The sequence below is a fragment of the Canis lupus genome, chromosome 22 (assembly GCF_048164855.1).
Source record: "Canis lupus baileyi chromosome 22, mCanLup2.hap1, whole genome shotgun sequence".
In the NCBI taxonomy this organism is placed as follows: Eukaryota; Metazoa; Chordata; class Mammalia; order Carnivora; family Canidae; genus Canis; species Canis lupus.
In genome coordinates this window covers 4,138,866-4,165,283 of record NC_132859.1, presented here as the reverse complement: position 1 = coordinate 4,165,283, position 26,418 = coordinate 4,138,866, and the positions used below count along the sequence as shown (strand labels likewise).

The 26,418-nt window shown below is 35.0% G+C and overlaps 1 protein-coding gene across 4 annotated transcripts in view; it reads right to left on the bottom strand.

Annotated features, from left to right (window-relative positions):
• Nucleotides 1-26,418, bottom strand: part of DHX36 (DEAH-box helicase 36) — a 64,763-nt gene that overhangs the window by 10,665 nt on the left and 27,680 nt on the right. For all 4 annotated transcript variants that reach the window (XM_072792211.1, XM_072792210.1, XM_072792209.1 and 1 more), the window contains 14 exons: nt 25,587-25,666; nt 24,789-24,863; nt 24,477-24,643; nt 23,008-23,089; nt 19,013-19,153; nt 18,681-18,783; nt 18,229-18,316; nt 14,887-14,942; nt 12,590-12,654; nt 11,724-11,867; nt 9,752-9,869; nt 8,906-9,004; nt 813-986; nt 561-647 (listed from right to left, as the gene is read on the bottom strand). In XM_072792211.1, the coding sequence (XP_072648312.1) occupies nt 561-647; nt 813-986; nt 8,906-9,004; nt 9,752-9,869; nt 11,724-11,867; nt 12,590-12,654; nt 14,887-14,942; nt 18,229-18,316; nt 18,681-18,783; nt 19,013-19,153; nt 23,008-23,089; nt 24,477-24,643; nt 24,789-24,863; nt 25,587-25,666 (1,479 nt within the window). The remainder of the gene's footprint in view (nt 1-560; nt 648-812; nt 987-8,905; nt 9,005-9,751; nt 9,870-11,723; nt 11,868-12,589; nt 12,655-14,886; nt 14,943-18,228; nt 18,317-18,680; nt 18,784-19,012; nt 19,154-23,007; nt 23,090-24,476; nt 24,644-24,788; nt 24,864-25,586; nt 25,667-26,418) is intronic.

Here is a 26,418-nt window from a genome sequence, read left to right as displayed (position 1 = left end):
AAAAAGATGCTATCTCTAAAAACCAAATTACATTTAAATTTTGCAAAGATGGGTGATAAATGTTTTTCTCAAGTAAGCATGACTTTTGGGAGAAGAAACGATCTCTCTAAATAATGTACAGGATTATAATACGCTATCAAAATGTTAAATCTAAAAGCAGTTATAGTTTATTAATGAACAAAATGAGATTATCTTTCATGAAAGTCAAAGATACAAATGAATACTATCAAATAACATCGAATAGGTTTCTGAGACAAACTCTCCACTTGTCTATTGTTATCAAAACAGACTTTCTTCCCAAAAGGATAAATATAACAAATTACCAGAAAATTGAAAAAACCTTTTTTCAATTTTTGAAAATTGAAATTTTCAATTTCAATTGTGTAAACACAATTTGAGTGTTCACCTAATTTTAAACACTCAGTAATTTAATCCTAATATCTATAATAATAGATACCTATAATAACATAGATTTTTAAAAGGGAGTATGTTCCTCTTCTATCAGCTTTTCACTTGAATGAATAGTCACAATCTAAGATAAGTCATTGTTTACTTTTTACCTCAAATGCATTTACAACTGTCAGGTGGTCACTTTTGGTGTCTTTTGCCAGTTCTTTTCTTCTTGCATCAGCAATCTTTTCTTTGCCCTTCAGAAAGGAGGGGAAAAAAATTCATGAAGGCAATTTAAAAAGCTCTGATGGTAAGTAAACACAGAAAGGCATCCTAATATAAAAGCTAATGAAAAATGGACCTAAACAACAACTATTCTATGTATATAAAAATGTCCAGCCTTTTATTTGTATCTTTCTTACCAACGGAATGACAAAGGGATCTTTGAAGCTGAGACTAGCAGCAATGGTGAGTACTGGGTCTAAACAACAGAATAGAGCTCCAAAAAGAATCATTTTTCCAATGTGTGGCTCAACTGGTAATCGTGCTAAGTGGACTCCAAGGGGTGTTAATTCTTCTTGTTTATCCAAGGCATTCTGTAAAGCAAGTATTTATGTTTAAAATAGACATTATAAAGCATCATATTCAAAACTATTTTAGCTTGCTTTAAAATAAATAAATAGCAGGAGAGTCCTCACCCTCTTAGGCCCAAATGCCCTAATATCATTCAATATTGTTTTCTTCATCAAAACTTAAGTTCTGAGGTCAGCAAAGGTTAGAAACTTAGATTAAAACAAAACAAAAAAACCCCACTTTACTCTAAATGTTAGAAGAGAAATACATTAGCAAACCTTCAATCAAATAAAGATAATCACTCACCAGATTTGTGGGGAAAAAAACAACAAAAAAGAACTATTATATATTTGGAATATATAATACAGAGCCTTGATTCTAGTAATTTAAGAGACATCAGACAGGAAGGCAAGAAAAAATGGGCATATCTAGAACACTGAAAAATGGGTGTGGACTACTGCTCTGATTACCTAGGGAATTTGGTCCAATCATCCCACTGAGCATAGCTAGAAAAGCTGCTTGAAGACACTGAGGAGTTAAAAAAAGTACAAGAATTATAAAAATAGAATTTAGGGAATAGAAGTCCAGGTTGGTGAGCCCAGCATCGGGGCTTCTTTTCCTGGCAAAAGCAATATAAATCCTCTTTGGAGAAGTTATCACCATCCCAGGCTTCAACTTTGTATCTACAAAGAACTATGTAAATACGATATCCAGTATATAATTAAAATACGTCTACAAGAAGGTATCAACAAAAAATTTTAAAAAATAAGAACTATAACACACATGTATCCCATTAGACAGACTTCTACTACACGTTTATGGCAGAAATAACCTTAATCTTACAAAAACTCTTTCAGAAAATAGAAAAACAAAAAATATATAATGCTCCCAACTTGTTTTTTTGTCCCTGGCATAATCTTAGTCATCAAATGTGACAGGGACATCTGGAGAAAGGAACACTATTGAAAAATCTTACACATGAGAAACCAAAGGAAAATAGCAAAGTGAATCCCAGCAAGTCAGATTTGTTTCAGGAACGTAAGTTGGTTTAATATTTTAAAAATCAATGTAACCCAATACATTTGTCATGACAAATTAAGCAAGAAAAAAAGAATCGTATCATAATCTTATCAGAAGCAGAAAAGGGATTTGACAAAATCAATTATCCATGCATGATAAAAATCTTAGTAAACTAACAATAGAAGCTTCCTTAATTTGATAGTTTCCACAAAAAAATCTTTTTAACAAACATGCGCAACAAATTGTTGACAGCTTTCCTGTTAAGAACAGAGACATAAGAATGCACACTATCATACCACTTCAGCTCGGCATTGTACAGGGGGCCCAGATATTGGGAAGGGATGTATAAAACTGTATTACAGGGGTGCCTGGGTGGCTCAGCTGGTTAAGTGACCGACTGTTGATCTCACCTCAGGTCTTGAGCTCAGGGTGGTTGAGTTTGAGCCTCACACCCACTTAAAAACACAGAAACTGTATTTATAAATACAACTGTGCATGCAGAAAAAAAAAAATCTACATATAATCACCAGAATAAGTGGGTTTTAGTGACTGATTACAAGATCAACATTCAAAAACCAATTTCAGAGGTGTGGCTCTTTCAGTGGGTAGCTCAGTCGGTTTTAAGTGCTTGACTCTTGATTTTGGCTCAGATCATGATCTCAGGATCGTGAGATCAAGCCCCTTGCTGGGCTCTGCACTTAGCGGAGAGTCTGCTTGAGATTCTCTCTCCCTCTTTTCTGCCTCTCCCACACTCTTTCAAATAAATAAATCCTTAAAAACAAAACAAAAACCGGTTTCAATTCTGTATGTCAGAGTCATAAGAAAACGAAAAATCTGCTACATAGAATCCAAAAATACCACTAACTGAGAAGTAAATCTTTAAAAACTCTCCTAAAACCCCTACAAAGAAAACACCAAAATACCAAGAAATGTTAAATACCTAAAAAAATGGGATAAATCATGTTCTTGTCTGGTAAGACTCCATACTGTTCATTAAGGCAGCATGGCACTGGTTCCACAAAGACATACAAAAGCATTATAGTAGAACAGAGTCTACAAATCCAGACACTAGATGTAGGACAAAAGCTGCAGAACAAAGAGGAAATGATAAACTTTTCCATAAATAGGGCTTAAATTTTGCATCCTACCTTACTAAACACACACAGAAAATCAACTGCAGATGGGTTAAATATCTAAATGTGAAAGACTAAACACTAAAGTTAAATAAGTATTATCTTCATGACTCTGGGGTAAGGACTTACTAAAGAACAAAAATTACTAACGTAAAAAAAGACATGTGACTACATTAAAGTTGGAAATTTATTTATCAAAGCACAAACATACAGACACAGCTGACAAAGGCTCAGATCAAGAATACACAAGAAGGATAAAAGGAACTCCTTAAAACCTAACAGAAAAACAGGTATTGGCAGTTTATAAAAGAGGCTATCCAAATGAGCAATAAACCTACGAAAAGCGGTTGGCAAATTAAGTCATGATAATGCAAATTAAAACTACCATAAATTAAAACTACTGCAAACCTACCAGCAACCTCAGAACAAAAGATTCCTAAGGGCTGGTGCAGCAACGAGAATTCTCACCTACCACTGGCACTGGAAGAATATAAAGTGGTTCGACAACTTTGGAAAACTATTAGTTATTTACCAAAGTTGATTATATATATGTCTATAAATACATACCTTAATAGCCAGTAGATTCACTCCTAAGTATATATCCATGAAAATACATATAAGTATGTGCATCAAGAAAGTGAATATTGAAGATTACTCATCTCAACATTATAGGTAATAGCCTCAAACTGGAAATAAGAAAATGCCTTTGAGTAGTCGTGTAATAAAATATGGTAAAGAAATAAAATAAATTTCAGCTAAAAGCAATAATGTGGATGAAATCCACAATATTAAGTCAAAGAATCCAGAACTCCATCGTCCCCTTCAAAAACATCCCCCATATCCTGTGTGAGTTCATGTAAAGTTCATGAAATAGACAAAATTAAGTTGAACTCTTTATATATAGAAATGTACGCTTATATGGTAAAACAATCAAGAAAAACTCAAGAGATTACCATTAAGGTCAAGATAGAGGTTATCTTTGGGACTGAGGGACAGGGGAGTGCTTGGGAAAGGGTAGGAGGGGGACCTTTTAGGGATACTGGGAATGTTCTTACTTCTTTAAAATGCAGGCTTCACCAGCAGAAGAAAGGAAATAAAGACTGAAACAGAAATAAATGACATAGAAAGTAACAACAACAACAGAACAGCTCCATGAAACCGGGAGCTGGTTCTTTGAAAAAATTAATGAAACGGATAAATTTCTAGCCAGGCTTATCAAAAAGAAAAAAGACCCAAATAAATAAAATCACAAATAAATTATAGAGAAGAAATGACAACCATTGTTACAGAAATACAAACTATTATAAGATAATTTAATGAAAACTATATGTCAACAGATTGTACAACCTGGAAAAAAAAAACCGGATAAATTCCTAGAAATATATAAACTACAAAACTGAAACAAATAGAAAACTTGAATAGATGGATAATCAGCAAAGAAACGGAATCAGTAATCGGAAATCTCCCAACAAACAAATTCTACCAAACATTTAAATAAGAGTTAATGCCTATACTTCTCAAACATTTCAAAAAATAGAAAAGGAAGGAAAACTACCAAATTCATTCTATGAGGCCAACATTAATTACACTGATACCAAAACCAAAGACATCACAAAAAAAACTACAGGATAATATCCGTGATGAACATGGATGCAAAGGTTCTCAATAAAATACTATCAAACCAAATTCAACAATACTTTAAAAGAATCATTTACCATGATCAAGTGAGATTTACTCCTGCATTGCAAGGGTGGTTCAATATTCGGAAACCAAGGACCATGATATACCATATTAATAAAAGAAAGGACATTAAAACCGTATCATTTCAACAGATGTAGAAAAAGCATTTGACAAAATATAACATTCATTCATGATTAAAAACCCACAACAAAGTGGGTTTAGAGAGCAGATATCTCAATATAATAAAGGCCATATACACAAAACTCACAGCTAATATTCTTAAAGGGGAAAAGAGAACTTTTCCTCTCCCCTCAGGAACAAAACAGAGATGTCCACTCTCACCACTGTTATTCAACATAGTACCAAAAGTCCTAGCCTCAGCAATCCGACCGCAAAAAGAAATAAAAGGCATCCAAATCAGCAAGGAAGAAGTCAAACATTTCACTATTTGCAAATGACATGATACTCTATATAGAAAACCCAAAAGATACCTCTAAAAAACTGCTAGAATTGATAAATGAATTCAGTAAGGCTGCAGGATACAAAATCAACATACAGAAATCTGTCGCATTTCTATACACCAATAATAAAGCAGCAAAAACAGAAATTAAGGAATCAAAGCCATTGATAACTGCACCAAAAATGGTAAGATACCTAAAGAATAAACCTAACTAAAGAGGTGAAAGACCTGTACTCTGAAAACTAATAAAACAGTGAGGAAAGAAACTGAAGATGACACAAAGAAATGGGAAAACAGGGATCCCTGGGTGGCGCAGCGGTTTGGCGCCTGCCTTTGGCCCAGGGCGCGATCCTGGAGACCCGGGATCGAGTCCCACGTCGGGCTCCCGGTGCATGGAGCCTGCTTCTCCCTCTGCCTGTGTCTCTGCCTCTCTCTCTTTCTCTCTCTGTGACTATCATAAATAAAAAAAAAAAAAAAAAAAAAAAAATTAAAAAAGAAATGGGAAAACATTCCATTCTCATGGATTAGAAGAACAAACATTAAAATGTTTACACGACCCAAAGCAATCTACACATTTAATGCAATCCCTATGAAAATATCATGAGCATTTTTCACAGAGCTAAAACGATCCTAAATTTTGTATGATATTGGCACAAAAACAGATACATTGATCAATGGAACAGAACAGAAAATCCAGAAATTAACCCATAACTATATGGTCAGCTTATCTTTGACAAAGCAGGAAAAGAATATCCAATGGGAAAAAGTCTCTTCAACAAACTGTGTTGGGAAAATTGGACATCAACATGTAGAAGAATGAAAATGGACTACTTTCTTACACCACACAAAAAACAAATTCAAAGCAGATTAAAGTCTAAATGTCAGACTGGAAATCATCAAAATCCTAGAGAACGCAGTCATTAACCTCTTGGACACTGGCTGTAGCAACTTCTTACTAAATAGGTTTCCCAAGGCAAGGGAAACAAAAGGAAAAATAAACTACTGGGTCTTCATCCAATAATTCCTTATCCTATACAGCAAAGGAAAGGAAACAATCACCAAAACTAAAAGGCAACCTTGAAAGTGGGAGAAGATAATTGGAAATGACAAATCTGAAAAGGCTTAGTATCCAAAATATATAAATAACTTATAAAACTCAACGCCCAAAAACCAAATAATTAAAAAATGGGCAGAACACACAAATACACATTTTCCAAAGACATACAGATGGCCAACAGACACATGAAAAGAAGCTCATCACCACTCATCATCAGGGAAATACAAATCAAAACTACAATGAAGTATTACCTCAGACCTGTCAGAATGGCTAAAATCAAGAACGCAAGAAACAAAAGGTGCTGGTGAGGATGTGGAAAAAGGAGAACCTTTCTGTACCATTGGTGGGAATGCAAACTGTACAGCCGCTCTGGAAGACAGTATGGTGGTTCCTCAAGAAGTTAAAAAGAGAAACACCCTCGGATCCAGCCACTGCACTAGTAGGTATTTACCCAGAGAATATACAAAAATACTAATTCAAATGGATACACACACCATCCCTCAATGTTTATAGCACTATCTACAACAGCCAAACTACAAAAGCAGCCCAAGTGTCCACTGACTGATGAATGGATAAAGAAAATAGTGCGTATTTTATATGGGGGGGGGGGGGGATACTACTCGGCCACAAGAAAGGATGAAATCTTGCCATTTGTAAGGACATGGATGAGCTAGAGAGTATTATTGCTAAGTGAAACAAGTCAATCAGAGAAAGGCAAGTACCACATGATTTCACTCATATGTGGATTTTAAGAAACAGACCAAAGAGCCTACAGAAAAAAGAGAAGCAAACCAAGAAACAGACTCTTTAACTACAGAGAACTGATGGTTACCAGAGGAGAGGTGGGGAGGTAAGATGAACAGGTAATGGGGATTAAGGAGTGCACTTGGGATAAGCACCAGATGTCATATGTTAGTGCTGAATTGCTATACTGCACACCTAAAACTAATATGACACCTGTATGTTAACTGTAATCAAATAAATAAATACATATACATACATACATACATACATACATACTTAAAAAACAAAACCAAACAAAACAGGCTTCAGACCCTACTGTTGACAAGGATTTATTTCCTCGCCTCTTCATGATTCTGCTGTCTGCAAATGGCTAAGACTGGCTCTAAAGTTCAGTTCAGAGAGAGGAAGTCACATCTACTTAGGCTTCAGAGCCCAGCTAGCCTCTGGTTGTCCATCTCTAACATAAATAGTAAGTTGGTTCTAATTGCCACCTAGCTCTATGCTACTAGATAAAAAAGCAACAAAGCTCTATTACATAAAAGCCTGGAGGGGAAGACAGACAAGTCAGTGGTAAAACTACACTACTCCCTAAAATACAAGTAACCTCACTAAATCTAATACAAATTCCGAGATAGATAATTTACAATACTTTTTTATTTAAATATATTATTACTCATATTAAAAGCTACTACAATGCTGATATGGCCCAAATTCTCAAAATTAACTGTATAGATGGCTTAAATAAAACTGAAATATGTAAAGTACACCTTCAACAACCTCTAACAAAGAACTAATCATCAGAATTTGTGGCAATGACTAAAATGTTCTACTTCTGTGCAGTCCAATGTGGTACCCCACCAGCCACATGGGCCTACTGAACATCTGAAATGTACAACTGTGACTAGAGATACTGATTTGTAATTTACTTCAAAATTTAAATTTAAATAGTCACATATGGTTAGCGGGTACCTCACCGGACAGCACAGTTCAAACCACTTTCTATTTTGAGCACTACCTCACAGAGCCCTTCTCTGGGCACGGACTCACAGCCAGTCCTGTGACTCTTGTCAACATGGTCTTGCGCAGGGATGGCTACCAACTAAGTAGTCACTTGCCTAAGACACTGAAACTAGTTTCTCAAAACACTGACTTCATCAAAACCAACTAAAACAAAAAACTTTAAGAACAAAATGAAAGGCAGGGATATGAATATAAGGCACCTATTAGTTTTCTTTCAAAAACACAGGAGTTGCCTTTATAAGATATCCACACTGTCACTAAATTACTTGGATTTGACATTACAGTAATCAGAAGAGTCAATAAACCAACCAAAGTCATTTGAAGAATACAAATGAAGACAAAGACCAGTAAATTCAAAGATTTCAAAATTTTATGTAATTGTAAAACAAGCCTGGAATGAAAAATTATGTCGGAAGGGCCCAGAAAGAGAAAAACATCACAAAGGTATCATTTCCTATCTTTCTAATTAACATTTCATATACTAAACTGAACAGCCAAAGGATTTATCAAATTCAGCACGATGTATTCTTCGGTCTACCTTACAGTAATGAATAAAAATTTTAATGAGGTAGCTTACTTATTATTTTTTTTTTAAAGATTTTTATTTATGAGAGAGAGAGAGAGAGAGAGAGAGAGACAGGCAGAGACACAGGGAGAGAGAGAAGCAGGCTGCCTGCAGGGAGCCTGATGTGGGACTCGATCCCAAGACTCCAGGATCATGCCCTGGGCCAAAGGCAGGCGCTAAACTACTGAGCCACCCACGGATCCCATATGTGCACTAACATTATATATCTAAGTTAGAGTTTTTAAAAATAAAGTAAAATTTACCAGTTCCATCAAGTGTTTTATGGACAGTGACACTGCTTCATCTGATGGTGGATCCATTAACCTACTCAGAAAATAAGCAATTCCACCTAGCCTTAAAATCTGGGGGAAGACAAATATCATTAAACAGATATATTGACATTAACAGTTTAGTCCTGCCTGTCAATCACTTGAATAAAGCATTAAATCCATACATGATTTTTAAGTCACTACTTTGTAAATTACTCACCAGCTCTATATTGATGGTAAAAGTAGCTGGTTAAAATCTCATAAGTTAAGTTGATTACCAATCATCTTCAAAATAAGATTAATTGTATTAGAATATATAGAAGGTGGTGAAAAATGGTGAGTAGTTTATCATGTAGTAACAGTGCACAAAACTAACATTTACTGAACACTTACTATATGCCAGCTACTGTTCTAACAATTTTATATAAGCTTAATTTAAATAACTTGTCAACTAATAGAACTAGCTTGTCAGGGGAGGAGCTGGGATTCAAACACAGGCAGTACAGCTCTAGAGTGTACATGATAAAAAATGTGGTTAATAAACATGTGAAGGAAGTTTAAAACCAGTACTAACCCCTCCCCCCCACCCCCATTCCAGATGATATGGAAGGAACAGGGGCCTATGGCAGGGGAGGGGGCTGGTGTCCCTGAATCTCATGCATGCCCAGAAAGGCCTGGAAACTTCCATTTTGTTGAGGCTTTTGGTTATCACACACACACAAAAACACTAATGCATGGTAATAATTCTTCTTCACAGATTAATATGATACTTTCATCTCTATTAATGTTGAAAATTACAACCCTACCCTCCATTTATTTTAACTCTCCCACCTAATTTACCTTTATTTGTAAACAAAGTTCTTCTAAAGGAGTTCTCAAAATTTCTGGCAGTTGATAGTCATCCAGAAGGCTTGCTCGAAGCCCATTATACAGATGATAGCAATGACCAGGTTGAACTCTTAAAAAATAAATAAATAAGAGGAGCATTACTAATGATTTTCTAGAACTCCAGAGAATAAGTAGGGAAAGTAGCCAATATCTATATTTCAGTAAGCTACACCATAACTTACTTAATACTTCATTTTTATTAATCACATATTCTTTCTCCCCATTTGTTTAATAACCCTAGATCCACTACCCCTATGTCCTAGTTTAAGAAAGAGAAGATTTTCTCCTCCAAACAACTATTTGGTTCCCTATTTCTAACTTACAGATTCCAGATTGCTGCACTTAATAACAGCAGTCTTCTGAGGTTTACTTCTGTCCTGTGAGTATTTTAGGATTTTCTGTAACATATCCTAGCATTATGTAACCTGTCTGTATTATTTAAAAAGCTTTTAAGTATGTGCTTAGTGAACTTTCAGAGGGATGCTGGAAATTTTTTAATTGTTAAGTTTTTCTTTAGTGATGTGAATGGACAATGTTAAGGATAGATGTGCAGGGGTGAGGGTATTCATAAATTTTCAAGCAGAATAAATATTTTATGAGCTCTTGCTGCTACAGAAGGGGAATGCCATTTTCCTATGTTAATAAAAATAAATTCTAAAAATCTTAGCTATTTTTGTCCCAACTCTATAATGATCCATCATTCATTAATATAACATGCCCATAGAAACTAAGAGTGCCTTCACTGAGGACCATATAGTTTGCCCTGGCATTTAAATAATTATCAATCAGGCTTTGCTAAAGAAATTTACACTTATGGACCCTACAAGGAACTATGTTCCATCTGAACTAAAACACTATAATTCTATAGTTAACTTCTATCAAGCTAGCAGGAATGAAAAATTAAATGAAATATAATACTTTAATTTCTCTAATTGTTTTAAGGATAAATCTAAGACTAATATGTTTACTAATCATATTAGAAAAGTGTACCAAACAGTAACTACTTCTTCAATCAGTATCCAGTAGTAGTAAGTCTGAAGGACAAAATCTTAGTCTTGGTAGATCCCGAAATTAAGTTATCCCCCGACAGCTGATTAGAAGAGTACAAATTCTTAGAGTAAGCCATGACTTTGCCTCAAAAGCACCAACTGTATAATCTAAATAAACGGTCTCCGAGTTATAATGGGATAATCTGCAAAGATTACAGGTGAGACAGCTTTACTACATACAAATATAAAACAAAGCACTGATAAAATGATATATAGTTTTCTTCCAAACAAAATGATCTATAAAGTTTTCTTTCAATTCTTCTTTCCTTACTTAAATCAGTATCTGAAGGCTGATGGAATACTTTAGCTCTAAGAGGCAAAAGAACAACTCTCTCCTACAACTCCAGACAAGATCCTACCAGAGTAACAGGTGTGAAAATACTGTGAAGTATGCATTAAAATGAGTAAGTGCAGTTCTCTGAGTTAAGGTAAATCATTTTTCCACCATTAAGAGAGACGTTATTTCTTATGCCTACCACATCAAGGGAGAAAAGGTATGTTCCCTGTGTTTTCACTGGTAACTGAGTGAAAAATCAGTATAGCTGTAAAGTAAAAGACTAGGAGCCCAGACTGGAGCCAGACCAACTTTTAATTTCTTTATACCTTAACTTCCATACCCTTAAAAAGGGCACCATACCATACCTCACTGCACTGCAGTGAGAAGAATGGATATTCAAATATTACTCATTCTCATGATTATTAGTAATATGTGCTTTCAAAAAAGAATACAACATAATTACACATAACAGAGTAAGAATAAATTAAGAATAAAGAATAATTTTACTTAACTAGATGGAAGAATTAAAAGCAGAAGAATCATGAAATAGCAAAGAAATTATGATTAAAAGCACTTTCAGACAAATGTTCCATCTTACCTTCCAGCTCGACCTTTCCTTTGTTTGGCATTAGCTTTACTAACCCACTCAGCAGACATTGTACTGATGTTGTTTTGTGTGTCAAAGTGTGTTTCTTTTATTTTTCCTCCATCTATCACATAAACTACATCATCTATGGTAATGCTGTTTGGAAAATAGATATATTAAATATTAAAAATACATCAAAAGTACATAACCTCTAACAGGCCTACAGATAGGGATTTTATAGCATTTTCTTATTGGTCAAACTGATTTAGCAGTTTGGGATTTTCCCTATTGTTCTCGTATTTACCATTACAGGAATTAAGCAGTTAATTAAGCAGTTGATGCTGCCTCAATAGGCAGCATCATGGAGCTGCAGTGGCAGCTAATTCTATAGATGACATGATAAATTTTTATTTGCCCACAAACTTCACAGCTTACTTAATGACTTTTGTACACCTAGCACTGTGGGCCCCCGTGCCAAGGTTTAGTATCAGCTTCCAGAGCAAAATTTGGACTGTACAGACATATTCGTACTTCCAAATGAATATAAAAAAATTTAAAGGCTATTCACAACTGATTCAAACATGACCCCCAACCAGAAAAAGGTAAAAACAAAATTGACCTCAGCTCCCACACTTCTTTAAGAAGGCTTTAAACAAAAACACTAAAACGGCAATTTGTAAAGAGGGCTAAAACATTATGGGATTAAAAAACAAAAATCAAAACCTATGCTCTCTTCAATGCCATGACTAAATTAAAATGAATTTATGTAAAGAAATTATGAAAAATCTTTTAGAGATAAAAAAGTATAAGGTATATTAACAATCTATGGGACTCAAAACTAACAATTATCAGTAGTTGATATTTAAAACAATCTTTACCTAGTCTCTGCAATATTAGTAGCAATTACTATTTTCCGAACACCAGGAGGAGTTTTTTTAAATACCTGTAAAAACAAATCAAAACCCCAAAAGTACATTAATTTCTAATACATTATTCTTGCAATTAGAAGAATTACTTCACATAATATACTACTGACTTTTTAGCATTCTGTGTTCACTCATTTACATATGCATCTAGTATCTACAGATATATTTTATAGGTATACATCATTTTCAATACTATAGAATTCCCTTCTGGTAACACAAACTAAATCTCCCAGATTCTGGAACCTTATCACAAACAAGATTTCAAATGAAATATTACTTGGGCAACCCAGGTGGCTCAGCGGTTTAGCACCGCCTTCAGCCCAGGGCCTGATCCTGGAGACCTGGGATCGAGTCCCACGTCAGGCTCCTAGCATGGAGCCTGCTTCACCGTCTGCCTTTGTCTCTGCCTCTCTCTCTCTCTGTGTCTTTCATGAATAAATATTTAAAAAATCTTAAAAAAAAATCATTATTTAAATTTACACAATGTTTTTTAACAAAAGCTGAAAGTGGGATCCCTGGGTGGCGCAGCGGTTTAGCGCCTGTCTTTGGCCCAGGGCGCAATCCTGGAGACCCGGGATCGAATCCCACATCGGGCTCCCGGTGCATGGAGCCTGCTTCTCCCTCTGCCTGTGTCTCTGCCTCTCTCTCTCTCTCTCTGTGACTATCATAAATAAATAAAAATTTAAAAAAAAAAAAAAAAAAAGCTGAAAGTATATGTCTTTTTATGTAGTTAAACTTTTGAGAGAGAGAAGAGAGAGTTAGTTTAGCAGTAAGAATTAGGAATTATCCAAAACTATGAGTAAGGGCACCAACCAACCAGGTAAATGCCAAACTCATCAGAATGGATGTCTGGTTATACCATCACATATAAGCTTCTGAGATCAGACTGAATTAAAAAAAAAAAAAAAAGTCTTCAAATACCAAATCCTACAAACAATGGCACCCTTTACAAAGCCAGCCAAGTAGCGATTCTCTCTCTGCCTATGTTTCTGCCTCTTTCTGTCTCTCATGAATCTTAAAAAAAAAAAACAAAAAAAAAAAACAAACAAACAAACAAAAAACCAGGAGCCAAGTAGAAGACAAGACATATAATCAAGTACCACCTGCCTATAATGCAAAGAAATGCATAAATTCATCTCCTCATTTATACAAAACACAAGAGAAAATGTGTTTTCCAATCTAGTCATATAATCTCTAGCAAAGGAAAATGTAATTTACTATTAGGGTGTCAGAGAGGAAGTACTTCCACCCTGGATACTTTTCTGTCTGGTCTTCTGAACGAAGTCTTTTCTCTTTCCTCTTGTCTTCCTTTAGGTATGTACTTTGTATCTAAATAAACTGGCAGGGCCTTACTTGGCCTATGGTATCAGCAGAAAAGATATTAAAAGTCCCTCAATAAAAAACGTCTTTCTCACAACCCTGAGATCACGATCTGAGTCAAAATCAAGAGGTGCCTACACGACTGAACCATCCCAGGCACCTTGTCTTGATATTTTCTTACAAAGGAAGTGGAAAAGGTAGAAGGGAAGATGGATTTTCTTCTGATCCATCTCATCTTACCTGGGCCTACAAACACTGCAGTCCAGAAAACTACCTTGCCTTTGAGAATGTGGTGTTCATTCTAACTAGGGATATTCCTGAATCTGACGAGATAGAACATTCAAAGCCATACTAATATATTATTAATAAAAGAGGAAATCTCATACCTACAAACATACTAATTCTGTTAAATCAAAATCTCAAACATCAAGCTGTAGTATGTCACAGATAACTGAAACCCAAGCTAGTTATTGGTGAAACCAATCTTTAAACTTTTCCCTAGGAGCACCTGGGTGGCTCAGTGGTAGACCATCTGGCTTTGGCTCAGGTTGTGATCCTGGGATCGAGTCCCGCATGAGACTTCTTGCATGAAGCTCCCTGCAGCAAGCCTGCTTCTCCCTATGCCTCTGCCTCTGCACCCCCACCCCCGTGTGTCTCATGAATAAATAAATATTAAAAATAAAAAATAAAAAAAAATTTCCCTAATGTTGACAAAACTATCATCTGTTAATTATCCTCGGTAATTAAAGTTTTTGTCCAATTATACCCCGAAGACTCATTTGCAAAAGTTCTTAAAAAGCTACTTTTGTATAAATTACTACTTGAAAACTCACCTTTAAAAACATAAAAGATAATAAAACACACAACCAGCAGCCCTTAAAGCTCATCTCAGTGTGAAAGACAGAGGTTGAATAAACTTAACAACATACCTGTGTCTGGTTAACTGTAGGCATCAGTGAATGTAGAGGTATAATAAGAAACCTGTCTGAAAATTAAAAAAGAAAATTAAACTTTAAGATATATAGTTGCAGAAAAGCTCCAGCAAACAGACATGGAAAAATGAGATGAGATGCTAAGCCACATAATTCTTATATTCCTAGTATAATTAGAGTAACTTTATTCTTTTTATTTTCTTCTTTCCTTAGTGCTCCAACAAATTCTTGCTCACATTTTATGCTGTCAATTTATTTCACATTGATAAGTACATTCCCCAAATTCCTAAAGAATGCTTAAAGTTAGGAATATCTTTTCAAATTGTGATAGAAAAACATCATTAACTCCATTCCCATCACTTAACTGAAGACCAAAAAATTTTCCCTTAATATTAATGTAAGTTTATAGACTCTGGGTGATCCTTATTATTTTAATCAACAGAGAATATGTGAATTTTTAGAGCACATTACTTATGAAATTTCCACGTCCCTTTTTAAGTTAAAAAAATAATGAAACAACACTGGGTAAATATAATGCATTCCAGAAGTGACCCACATTTTTAAACATAATTTCATAGAAATGTAAGAAATCATATTCCTATTTTTAAGTTCCAAAATGAAATAGTCCATTCGTGATTTTAGCCAATAGGATTTGGTATAGTATTAGTGATGAAAATGAGGGAGTGTTAATTAAGGAAGGGTAGATTTCACGTTTAGCTATGGTTAGAAAAAAATGCAACCTGACTTAAATATCTAGCAAGTATCCAAATGACTCAAGATAGCTGTATTTCCCCAGGAGAAAACAAAACAAAACAAAACAAAACAATTTTTCTTCAAAGGAGCTATGATGCTCCCCAACTCTCTAGGACCCTCTGAATAAGGGTTACAAATCTTAAAAAGTAGTAAAAAGTGGTCAAGCAACTGATACTACTAAAAGGATGCTCTGACTTACTTGTCTCTGTGACACAATATGAAATACATCAAATCAGTCAATACTCAAGCCAAAAATATTTACCTTGAATTGGAACCGTAATATGTAACTTCCAGTTTATAAAAAGTACAGGTAAGAAAGGATCAAATGAAATGACACTATAATGATTCAGATTCAGAAAAATCTAGAAAGTATAGGTGGACCTAGTTTTTTCCACAAGTCATTACCAGGAAAGTGAGGAGGGTATGAAAGTGATTATCTAGAGTAAAAGATTTATGTGGTTTACATTTTTCTGTAATTTGAACAAGTTAGCTCTAAAAGACACTTTCCAGGAAAAACTGGAATATAGACTGGGTTACTAGACAATGCTTAAGAGTTAGGTATGATAATGACATTGTAGTTAATAGAAACATTGTGGTTATATACAAAATTTTCTATTTTTATTGATGCATATTTTTTGAGGATAATGTGATATCTGCAATTTACTTTAAAAAGGAAAAAATTAGAATACAAAAATAACTGCTGCACTGAAGTCAATGGAGTATGATACACATGATGACTCTCTAGCTGTCAGTTTAAAATGTTTCATTACAAGTTAAAAAAAAAATCAGCTGCCAGGTAAAACAATGAAAGTAAAAATAATTCCACTGAAGACTATAACTGGGATAAAAATAGTTTATAGTGCTGATATTGTGAACTACAGTAGTTAATGGGAACAAAGTCTATACTCTTAAGAAATAAGATAGTTGTTAAGCATTTGATAAATTGAGTTTTAAGATTCACCTTTCAGTCAGTATAGAGTTAGACCAATTTTTTGCCCCTTCAAAAATGGCTAACAGTGTAACCAAGTATTAATATTAAGGCTAAATTTAAAAAATAAAACTTGAGAAAACATTAAACTTTGGAAAGATTTTCTTTAAAAAGAATTGAGCTGGTAGTGAAAGTATAAAGTAATACTTCCTTCCTTGAGAATTACTAAGTTAGAAAATTAATAATCAATTACAATAATCTATAGTATCACGTCCTTTTCCACATTCCCTCCAAAATTATAGTATTACATTTTGGTATATCTGTATTTTTCTTGGTAAATACATACACATATACTCAAACTTTTTTTTTTAAACTTAAAGTAGATCATACAGTAGCATTTACTTTGGGGGTAAGAGAGGCCAACATTAGAAGGTTCAGCCAAAAAAAAATCCAGTTATTTCAAGAAAAAAAAAAATTGTTTAATCAAGACTATGCTTTTTCTTTAGAGAAACGTTATCACTGACCAGGAAAGAGAAATCAGCATTTCATTACAGAGCAATCAAAGTAATCAAACAAGAACATTTTCCAACTAGAGAATAGTAAATAATTTCAATTTTAATGTAGAGGGCATTACTATAGTGGGATTTAACGAAGAATGAAAAATACAGCTCTACTATTTCAGCCAATAGAATCAGGTAGAAATATTTTTAGTGTTTTTGGAAAATATGTGTCAAAAGCACTTCAATAGATTAAGATTAGAAATTATAATCAGAACTATCAAATACTACAGAGAATATGCTTAATATTTTACTGACTTAAAATAATTATTCCTGAAAATGCTCTGGCTGAATTTTATGGGAGAACAACGGCCTCATGTATTTCTCTAAGAAGAGATTGTTTCTCAAACATGCTACTAAAGCATCAGAATCACCTGACGAATTTCTAAAAACTACAGATGTTTAAGCCACATTCTTAGATTTGGAGTAAGGATAGGGTCTGAGTATTTGAATTTTATTTTTTTTAAAGATTCATTTATTTATTCATGAGAGACACACAGAGAGAGGCAGAGACACAGGCAAAGGAAAAGCAGGCTCCTTGCAGGGAGCCTGATGTGAGACTCAGTCTCAGATCTCGGAATCACGCCCTGAGCCGAAAGCAGACACTCAACCGCTGAGCCAGCCACCCAGGTGTCCCTAAGTATTTGAATTTTAAAGAAGCACCACTAGCAACTCTGTTGTACAGTCCCAGATGAAAAACACTGGGCTAAGGGATAAATTCAGCCTTTTCTGCCCAACTAAATGCAGCAGTGAGTGAAAAAAACAACCTCAAGCTCCCAACATCTTAACTTTAAGGGCTCAGTATTATTAGGCAAATTTAGGAAAAGAGGTAAAATATTCTTATCATCATACCAAATAAAGAACTTTACCATATACCTAACACCTTCATCTTGTGACTCAGAACTTTATTTTTAAAAGAGAAATGAGAGTGAGAGTGAGAGAGAGAGAGGGAAAGAAACAGAGAGATACTCAGCCTGGGCTTAAGATCATCAAGATCCTACAGTGAGGTAGCCTTAGAAGTTAATACAATTAAAAAGAACATAACCATGCTACAAATGATTTAAATGCTATTCTTGAAATTGCAATAAAATAAGTTAGTACCTGATTTAAACATCACTTGTGACATCAAGAGATCATGTAAAGTGCTGATATTGTCCCAGCCTGGTAGAAAGACCAATATTGCACCATCCTGTATGGAGGGGAAATAACCATTACAAAGGATCAAGTAACAAACACCCTAAAAGTAAACTTCTGTGCACACCTGAGTATCCATTAAAATTCTATTAGCTCAGGAAATTTAGTTACTGATTGTAACTAAAGAATACAAGTTCACTTTTTAAAAATAGGATTTATAATCCAAGTATTCCCATTTGTTTAGTCTTTCCTTTAAACAGATCAAATGCCTAAATCTTGGTATTTTGATATTTCTACTTCTAGTGTCAAAGGATTTTCTTCTATATGCTATTTTTAAAAAACATGTAAGAAAATTATTCTTGTTACATTAATAAAATTAAAACTATTTCACCAAAAAAAACAAAAAACAAAAAACTAACCTCTTCTTCCAAAACAATGTGTCGGATAAGGGCAGCAATCAAATTCAGATCAACTTTATCATCATCTATCATTTCCATAACATCTACAGTACTTGCAGAATATCTATCAAAGTTAAATAGAAAATCATGAAATTACCTAATAGAAGTTTCTTAAGGTCCAACCTGCTATAATATCTTAAAATGAACTCAATCAGCAAATGGGGAAAACATATAGAAAAGAATTACTGGAATAACAACAGTTATGAACAAATTCAAGAGGACAATCTCTGCCTTTTTGTTTTAGTCATTCATCCTCTGGGCTAATTAAAAAACAAAACAAACACCCTACTTACCTTTTTCGCAGTTCCCTTACATAATCTGGCCAGCGTTCTTTATAGATTGCTTCTTTTTCTTCTTTTTCTTGTCTATTTACATGCCCTTGCATGAAACCTCTCTTAAATTGAGACCTTTGTTCTTTTTGTTCTGGAACATATCTAAAATTAAAATATTCTTAAATAGCTTCACTTTTTGGAAACTCTCTGGTTTTAGCAAATATGACATTTTACATTCAAATTTTTCTTTACATTCAAATTTTAAAGAACATTTTCATTATGTTTTCTAGTGAATGCTATTAAATACTTGTTTATTTGCAACTATTCATTAACATACAAAATGAGATAAAATTTTTAGATAAAAATCCTTCTCTACCGAAGTATATAAAACCTTGTAGATCATTAGCAATGGAAATAAAAAAATTTAAGAGTCACTTTTTACACCTTTCAAGTTTGCTCTACAAAATTAACATTAATGTAAGTCCAAAATAATAGTAAATGCCTAGTGGAAGACTCCGATTTTGAATATAGTTTACAAACCTGAGTGCACATAAGAATCCCATAGAGAACTTATAAAATACAGAATCCTGCATCCGATCTCTGATGATTTCGATTCAGTAGGTCTGGTTGGGGTCTGCTATCTAGGAATTTTAATTAGTGCCCCAGGAAATTCAGATAGTTTATAAACCCAAACTTGAGAACTGTTTAATTCTGCTCAGTCCTACTGTCAAAGCTAAACAGCATAGCCAGAATCAGTAGTCAAGTCTCTTATGTGTCAGTCCAGTATCATGTCAGGACTCCGCCATGCTGTGGTGACTGCTAAAAATAGAGGGTGTATCTGCCTAAGAATGCCATCTCCTTTTTTTTTTTTTTTTTTTTTAAATTTTTATTTATTTATGATAGTCACACAGAGAGAGAGAGAGGCAGAGACATAGGCAGAGGGAGAAGCAGGCTCCATGCACTGGGAGCCTGACGTGGGATTTGATCCCGGGTCTCCAGGATCGCGCCCTGGGCCAAAGGCAGGCGCCAAACCGCTGCGCCACCCAGGGATCCCCAGAATGCCATCTCCTAATGTAAGTGGGTTTGGAGAGGCATGGAGGTGGGAAAAGACCAAAAAAAAAAAAAAAAAAGAAAGAAAAAGAAATTAACTGATTTGAACTCCAAAGCCTCTCAGACTTTGCCTACGGGAGAGCACTTAGACGCAACAGGAAACTGGGGAGTGTGGGCTTTAGAATTAAACAGAACTGGACTGAGGTCCTTGGTCTGCCACTGACTACCCTGTGTGGCCTTGAACCAGGTATAAATCTCTGTCCTTTGGTTTGAGAAATTAATACTCTTATAATAATATTGGCATGAAAATAAAAGAAAAATCCAATAAAAGCACAGTGCCTGACACATAGTAGACACCCAAAAAAATGTTAATCCCCTTCCCTATTCAGTACCTGTGACCCAGGATTCCCCTAAGTCTTCGATACATATAGAGGCATCAACTTGAGGTAGGACAACCTGAGACAGAGATTAGTCCTAGTCAGCAGGATGGACCCACAGTTGGCTCCCTTCCCAGCAATTCCAAGAACCAGAGGTAACCTTCAACCCTCCAGCCCAAGTGCCCAATGACAACCCTCTGTATCATCACACTCTGTTTCCTTTCCTCTTCCTTCCCTGTATTGCAGCTCTTTTGTGAAGGGAGAGCTGGGGGCTACTGCCTGAAAACTTCTGTCCCAAGGACTACCCTCTTTCAACTTCCCTCTTACAGCTGACTAGGGGATGAGAAGTGCAAAGACACCATCCTTCTGCCTCAAGAGACCCTTTAGCTACAGTTCCCTGAACATTCTCTGGCTTCTAGGGAGCTTAATAAAGCAATTCATCACTAAGTAACTTTAGAGTACTGTTTCCTGAAACTTCATTTTCACTGCTGTCAAGCTGCCCCCCGTTATTCTATCAGAAAACAATTGGTGCCACAGTAGGAAGTGAGATGAATGGTGGAATCGAAGAAGGAATGCATAATAGAACTTATTGATGACAAAACCAGAGCATGGAAGACCAAGATTCTCTCTTATACTTTCAGTATGTTCTACCCTGACATACATACTTCCCATACTTGCCTTCTCTGAGTTTCACTGCTTTCCTGACTTGCCCAGTCTATCCCTACTATATAATCTCATTCCCAATGTTCTTTACTTCCCGCATAATGGGTCAGTCATACTTTATATGACAGCTTGTGTGTCTCCTTGTCTACAAGTAAGCTCTGAAGAGATGTGCCAAGTCTTTCCTTCTTTATGCTCAGACCCCAGTGCACAGTGCCAAGACATAAAATTTAAGAAGAATCTGTTAAATACATGTTCACACAAAATTCAGCTGACTTTTCTCCATCTAAAATATACTACAGGGTCTTTGTTTTCACCTTCCCATTATCACTTCCTGTTTTTTTCTCTTAACAAGTAGGCTGTGGAATACTGAAAGATCTCATCACAAATGTTTCTACATCTGTCTATTTATTCACGTTTACTACAGGCCAGGCACTGTACTGTGCACTTGGTACAGAGATGAACAGGACAAAATCCTTGACACTGAATAATCTGCAGTCTAGTGCAAGAGAAAAATATAAAGATTTATTACATGACAATATGGTTAGTATTTTGAAAGATGATAAAAAGTGCTATAGGAATTGAGATAAGAAAGCGACTCACTCTGTGAGAAGGAGGAGAAGGCAGTGAAGTTGGGATTTGTTCTTACAGCCCTGAATTTTTATATAAAAAAATGGAAAAGGTAGCATATGTAAGTCTAAAAGGAGAACACAGCATGTAATAAAGCACAAAGTCATGAATGAAAGAGAGTACTGGCTGGCATATTAGGGAACGGTGCATTTAGCATTGGGTAGGCCATGAGGTGCATAAGGCTAGAAAAAAAAGGATGGGGCCAAACTGTAAAGAGCCTCGCAATGACTAGCAAGGGACTAGAACCTGATCCTATGAGCTGTGTTTTCCCAGCCCTTCTCTCATCAAGAAATTCAAATATAATTTGGTTATAGGTCCCTGGAGGAGGCTGCTGATAGCTAATCAATAATTTGGTCATACCAGCTGAGGTATTTGGCAATAGATCATGACAAAGCATAGAGGTCCTTAAGTTTTAAAGGCACTCTCACATGTGACAGTGAAGACCTCAGTGACAACAGAGGAAATATTAGCCCAGGAGAGATAATAAGGACCTTAAGTAGGAGAAATAAATATAAGACAGCAAGTTCAAGGAGAAAGATTTCAGGGTTTGCGTTGTGGGGGCAGGTGAGAGCACAGAATGATTTAGACTACATTAGTTACTAAGCACATAAAGCAGCTAACATAACCTGCTTGATACTAGCTCTTCTGATTCACAGCCTAGACACTGGGTAGAGGATAATACTAGTAACCTCTATTTTTTCCTTTTAAATTTGGATATAACAATTTTAGTTGGGAAAGATGTGAGGTTCAGGGTATCTAAGGTGTTAGAATGCTGCTGAGTATAGGGTTAAATCCCAAATTTAATGTTCAGGAAGAGCTTCACTTCTGAAGCTGTGAAAATATAGAACTATGGTCCTGGAAACAGGACTGCACAGTGAAACCACAACAGACAGAAAAGGCTAATTAAGAACCCTCAAGGGAAATCCTATTTAAAGGGTAGGCAATGGAAGCCAGCAAAGAAGAATAAAAAGCAGGTAAGAGAACCAGAAGAGAGGTTTAAGCGCTAAGGACAAAGGTTCCCAAACTCTGCTGCCCAGGGATATTTAGAAAACTCTGAGGTCTGGCTGCCAGCCCAGAATTTATAATGTAATTAAGGTAGGGAGTGTGAATGGGGCATCTGGATTTTAAAAGGCTCCAGGTGATTTTAATGTGCAACCAAGTTTGGGAATTACCAATTTAAGGACAAACAATGTTGTAGAAGGAAGTGGTTAAAAAAGAGTTTCTGAGACTACAGTCTGACAGTACAAAAGGTTACATATTAGTATTTTTTAACATTTTTATTTCCTAATATTTACTTACCTTATTTTTTCAATTATATCTTCCAAAAGATACTCCACAACCGGAAAGGTAAAACCAGGTATGTGTATCATTGGACAGTTACCTATTATGGCAGACAAAACATAAATCTGTACTCAAATGTTGAAAAAAAAATCAGAAACTGTAAATAGGCCAGTAATGCTTTTCCTAAGCTCAAAAAATGGTCCTGGCACTTTGAGTTCTACCCTATTTTTTCATATAAAGAATTTAATGAGAACTAGCAGTCCACTCTTCCACTTGCTATCATTCTACTGCTACCACACAGTACACATCCCTCACAGTCCTACAAAGTAACCCAAAATATCAAAGAATAGAGCATTTTATTGGACTCAAAACCCGTTACTGGAAATCTACTTCCTCTCCATCATTAGCCAAGATGGTACCATCAGAACCCAATTTTTATTGAAATTAACTTAAAAAGTACTACTCCTATGTCACCCAGAATCAGGAAGAGAAAAAATAGTTAAAACAAGACCTAATGAAAAATTAAATTGTTCCTACCATTCTAGAATCACTAGTTAAAATAACTGTCTCTAGTGCTTAGTTACTTACGCTACTACTTCTATTTCATACCAAGCAAACAAGCACTAGACATGGTAAACAAAGATCAACACTGCATCACAGATAAAAGTATCTGAAGCGGTATCACAGCTCTGCCTCTGACTTGAAAAAGTTTGAGGGAGTTACTCAATATTAGTTCTGGATACCTCGTAACACACACAGAAAGAAAAGACATACAACTAATTTCATGGGTCTGAGGATCAACTGGGTTGAATATAAGAACACTAAAATACAGCTCTTCTCCATTTCAACCCCCCACCCTGATTTTCCTCTACTTCCCCCATGAGTGTAAGCAAGAGAGGTGTAATTTAAAAACAAATCTATTCTACAGCTAGTCAAATTTAGTTTCAAATCCTCTTACCACTCTTATGCAACCATTATAAGGAATACTGGGAAATAGCTATACAAATGGGAATTACAGCACCTACCTCACAAGGTGTTATGAAGATTAATGAAGACAAAGTGACAAATATAGCACACCTGGCATACTGAAGGTGTTCCCTAAGTGGTATTATTATTATTGGCAAACTGCCACCCTAGTCTGTGAAAGTACATAAAAGCCACGAAACAATCACAAAAAAATTATTCAAACCTGTGCTTTGACTTCAGCGATGCCACCTAATCCGAAAGCACCATAAATTTACATGTTTTCATATAACACCTTAAAGATAATGCCACCTTTAAAAAAAAATAGGCCCACTTCTCTAATCTGCTGAGACTAGGATAGTCTCAACTATTTAAGACAATTTAAATATTTTTCTGAATACCTAAAAGAATTGCTTAACACTCATTTTAACTACTTTCTACCTAGCAATGTTATTTTTTTTTTAGCTTTAAATTCAGTGGCCTTATGACAACTTTCTAAAACAATAATCATAAAATTTACTCACCAAAATATTCTGAAAATTTCTCAGCATTCAAAGTTGCACTCATCAATATTACTTTCAGGTCAGGTCGAAAATTGAGAAGATCTTTAATAACAGTCATTAAAACATCTGATTGCAGATTTCTCTCATGAATTTCATCAAGCACAATATGACTAACACTGGACAAATGCCTAAAACAAAAGTGTGAAGTATGTAACTTAGTACAAAATTTGAAAACTGCATCACTCTACCTTACAACTAATAAAGTCCAATTTAATAATTACATCTCCTGATAATGTTTAACTAAATGTCTGTCCTGAAGTGAAACATACTCACGAGTCTGACTGGAGCCACTGTAGGATGATTCCTGTTGTACAGTATAAGATAGAACCCTGCTTCCTTGGCAACCGGCTGTGAACAGAAGACATGAGTTAACAGTTTTTGGTTTTCTTTACTAACAAATTACTCACTGCCACAAAAATTTAAAAGAAATCTTCAATTTAAAAACTTACAATTTAAACAAAATTTTCAGTTAATTTTTTGGTTCTAGGAATGCCTACTGCAACAGAGTATGTGAAATACCACATTCAAGTGCACTATACATTACTTTCATGATACATGAAATGACACATTTCATGACATAACTTTAATGTCTTTTTAAAGACATAACCATTAACATTCAGAAGACAACTTAATACTTAGGGGCCTAAACTCTTGGTTAGTAACTGGAAAGTCAGTTCACTTAAAAGAGGTAAATTGAATCTTAAGCTCCAGAAAAGGACCACAGAAATATGGTGGAGTGAATGGGGGGTAAAAATACCAAAATCAATAAAGTCAGTGTTGGTACCAAAAGATAAAAGACACCAACTCCTTTTGAGTGTAGTGATGGTCTAATGATGTACATCCCGGAAAAAGTAATTTCTCTCATCATTTCATAATGTAAAGTTTATCTTAAAAAGGCAATCCAAACATGAATTTGGATTTTAAAAAGTTGCAAGCCTCCTCTGCTGTAGTTACTTTTAATGTTAATTTTAATTGTAATCAACATTAAAATGGGGGACATATTTCTTTTGAATATCTAACTTCAAAGTTTCACTGAAATCTACCTGTCCACAACAGGTGAACATTCTTTACCTTTGTAGACGAATCTGGTATCCAGTACTGTTACCATTGCCACACGATTCCGCCCTTTCTGCAGCCACTCTTTCTGCAACCTTTAATCAAAATGAAACATATTTACAAAGAAAATAGTTTCCTTTAGGAAAAAATCTTGAACATCCATGAAATCTGAGATTGTTGAAAAAAATGTTCATCAGATTTTCCTGAGTTAAAAAAAGAGAAGCAGATACTAAAATCCCAGGGATTTAAAACTTGTTTCTTAAAAACTGCAGACTACTTCTTAAATTTACTTTTCACTTCTTAGAAAGCCCTCCAAGGCCAATTCTCTCATTATTATTTTCAAAGTGCCTTTCTAGAGCATCCTTTCATTGATTCTTCCTTTCTTTGGACTATTCTATAAGAGTTAATTAAAATCATGGTCTAAGCTTATAATACTTTTGTGTAATTTGAGGGTAAATACATATTGATACTTTTTTTTCCCTCCAGTTTTTTATTGGTTTCTTCTTGGTATAGATTGGTGTTGCTTAATTCCTGGTTCTTGGTTGTGTTCTAAAAGTTATGGATGGCAAAGATGAACTTGGAATTGATGAAATGTTATTATAATCCAATACCGATTTATGTAACTAAAAGTAACCCACAGTCATCTCATAGAACAGTGGATTTATGAGATTAGAAACAGAAAAATCGGCACAATTAAGAAACAATACTTCAGAAGTAAAACTTTCCCATCAGCACCTCTTGTATTCACAGACTTAGATCATTATTTCACTCTTTATTACTTTACCCATTCAAGTACTAATAGATCTTGGAAAAATACACAAAACACAACCTAGTGCACATATCTTCC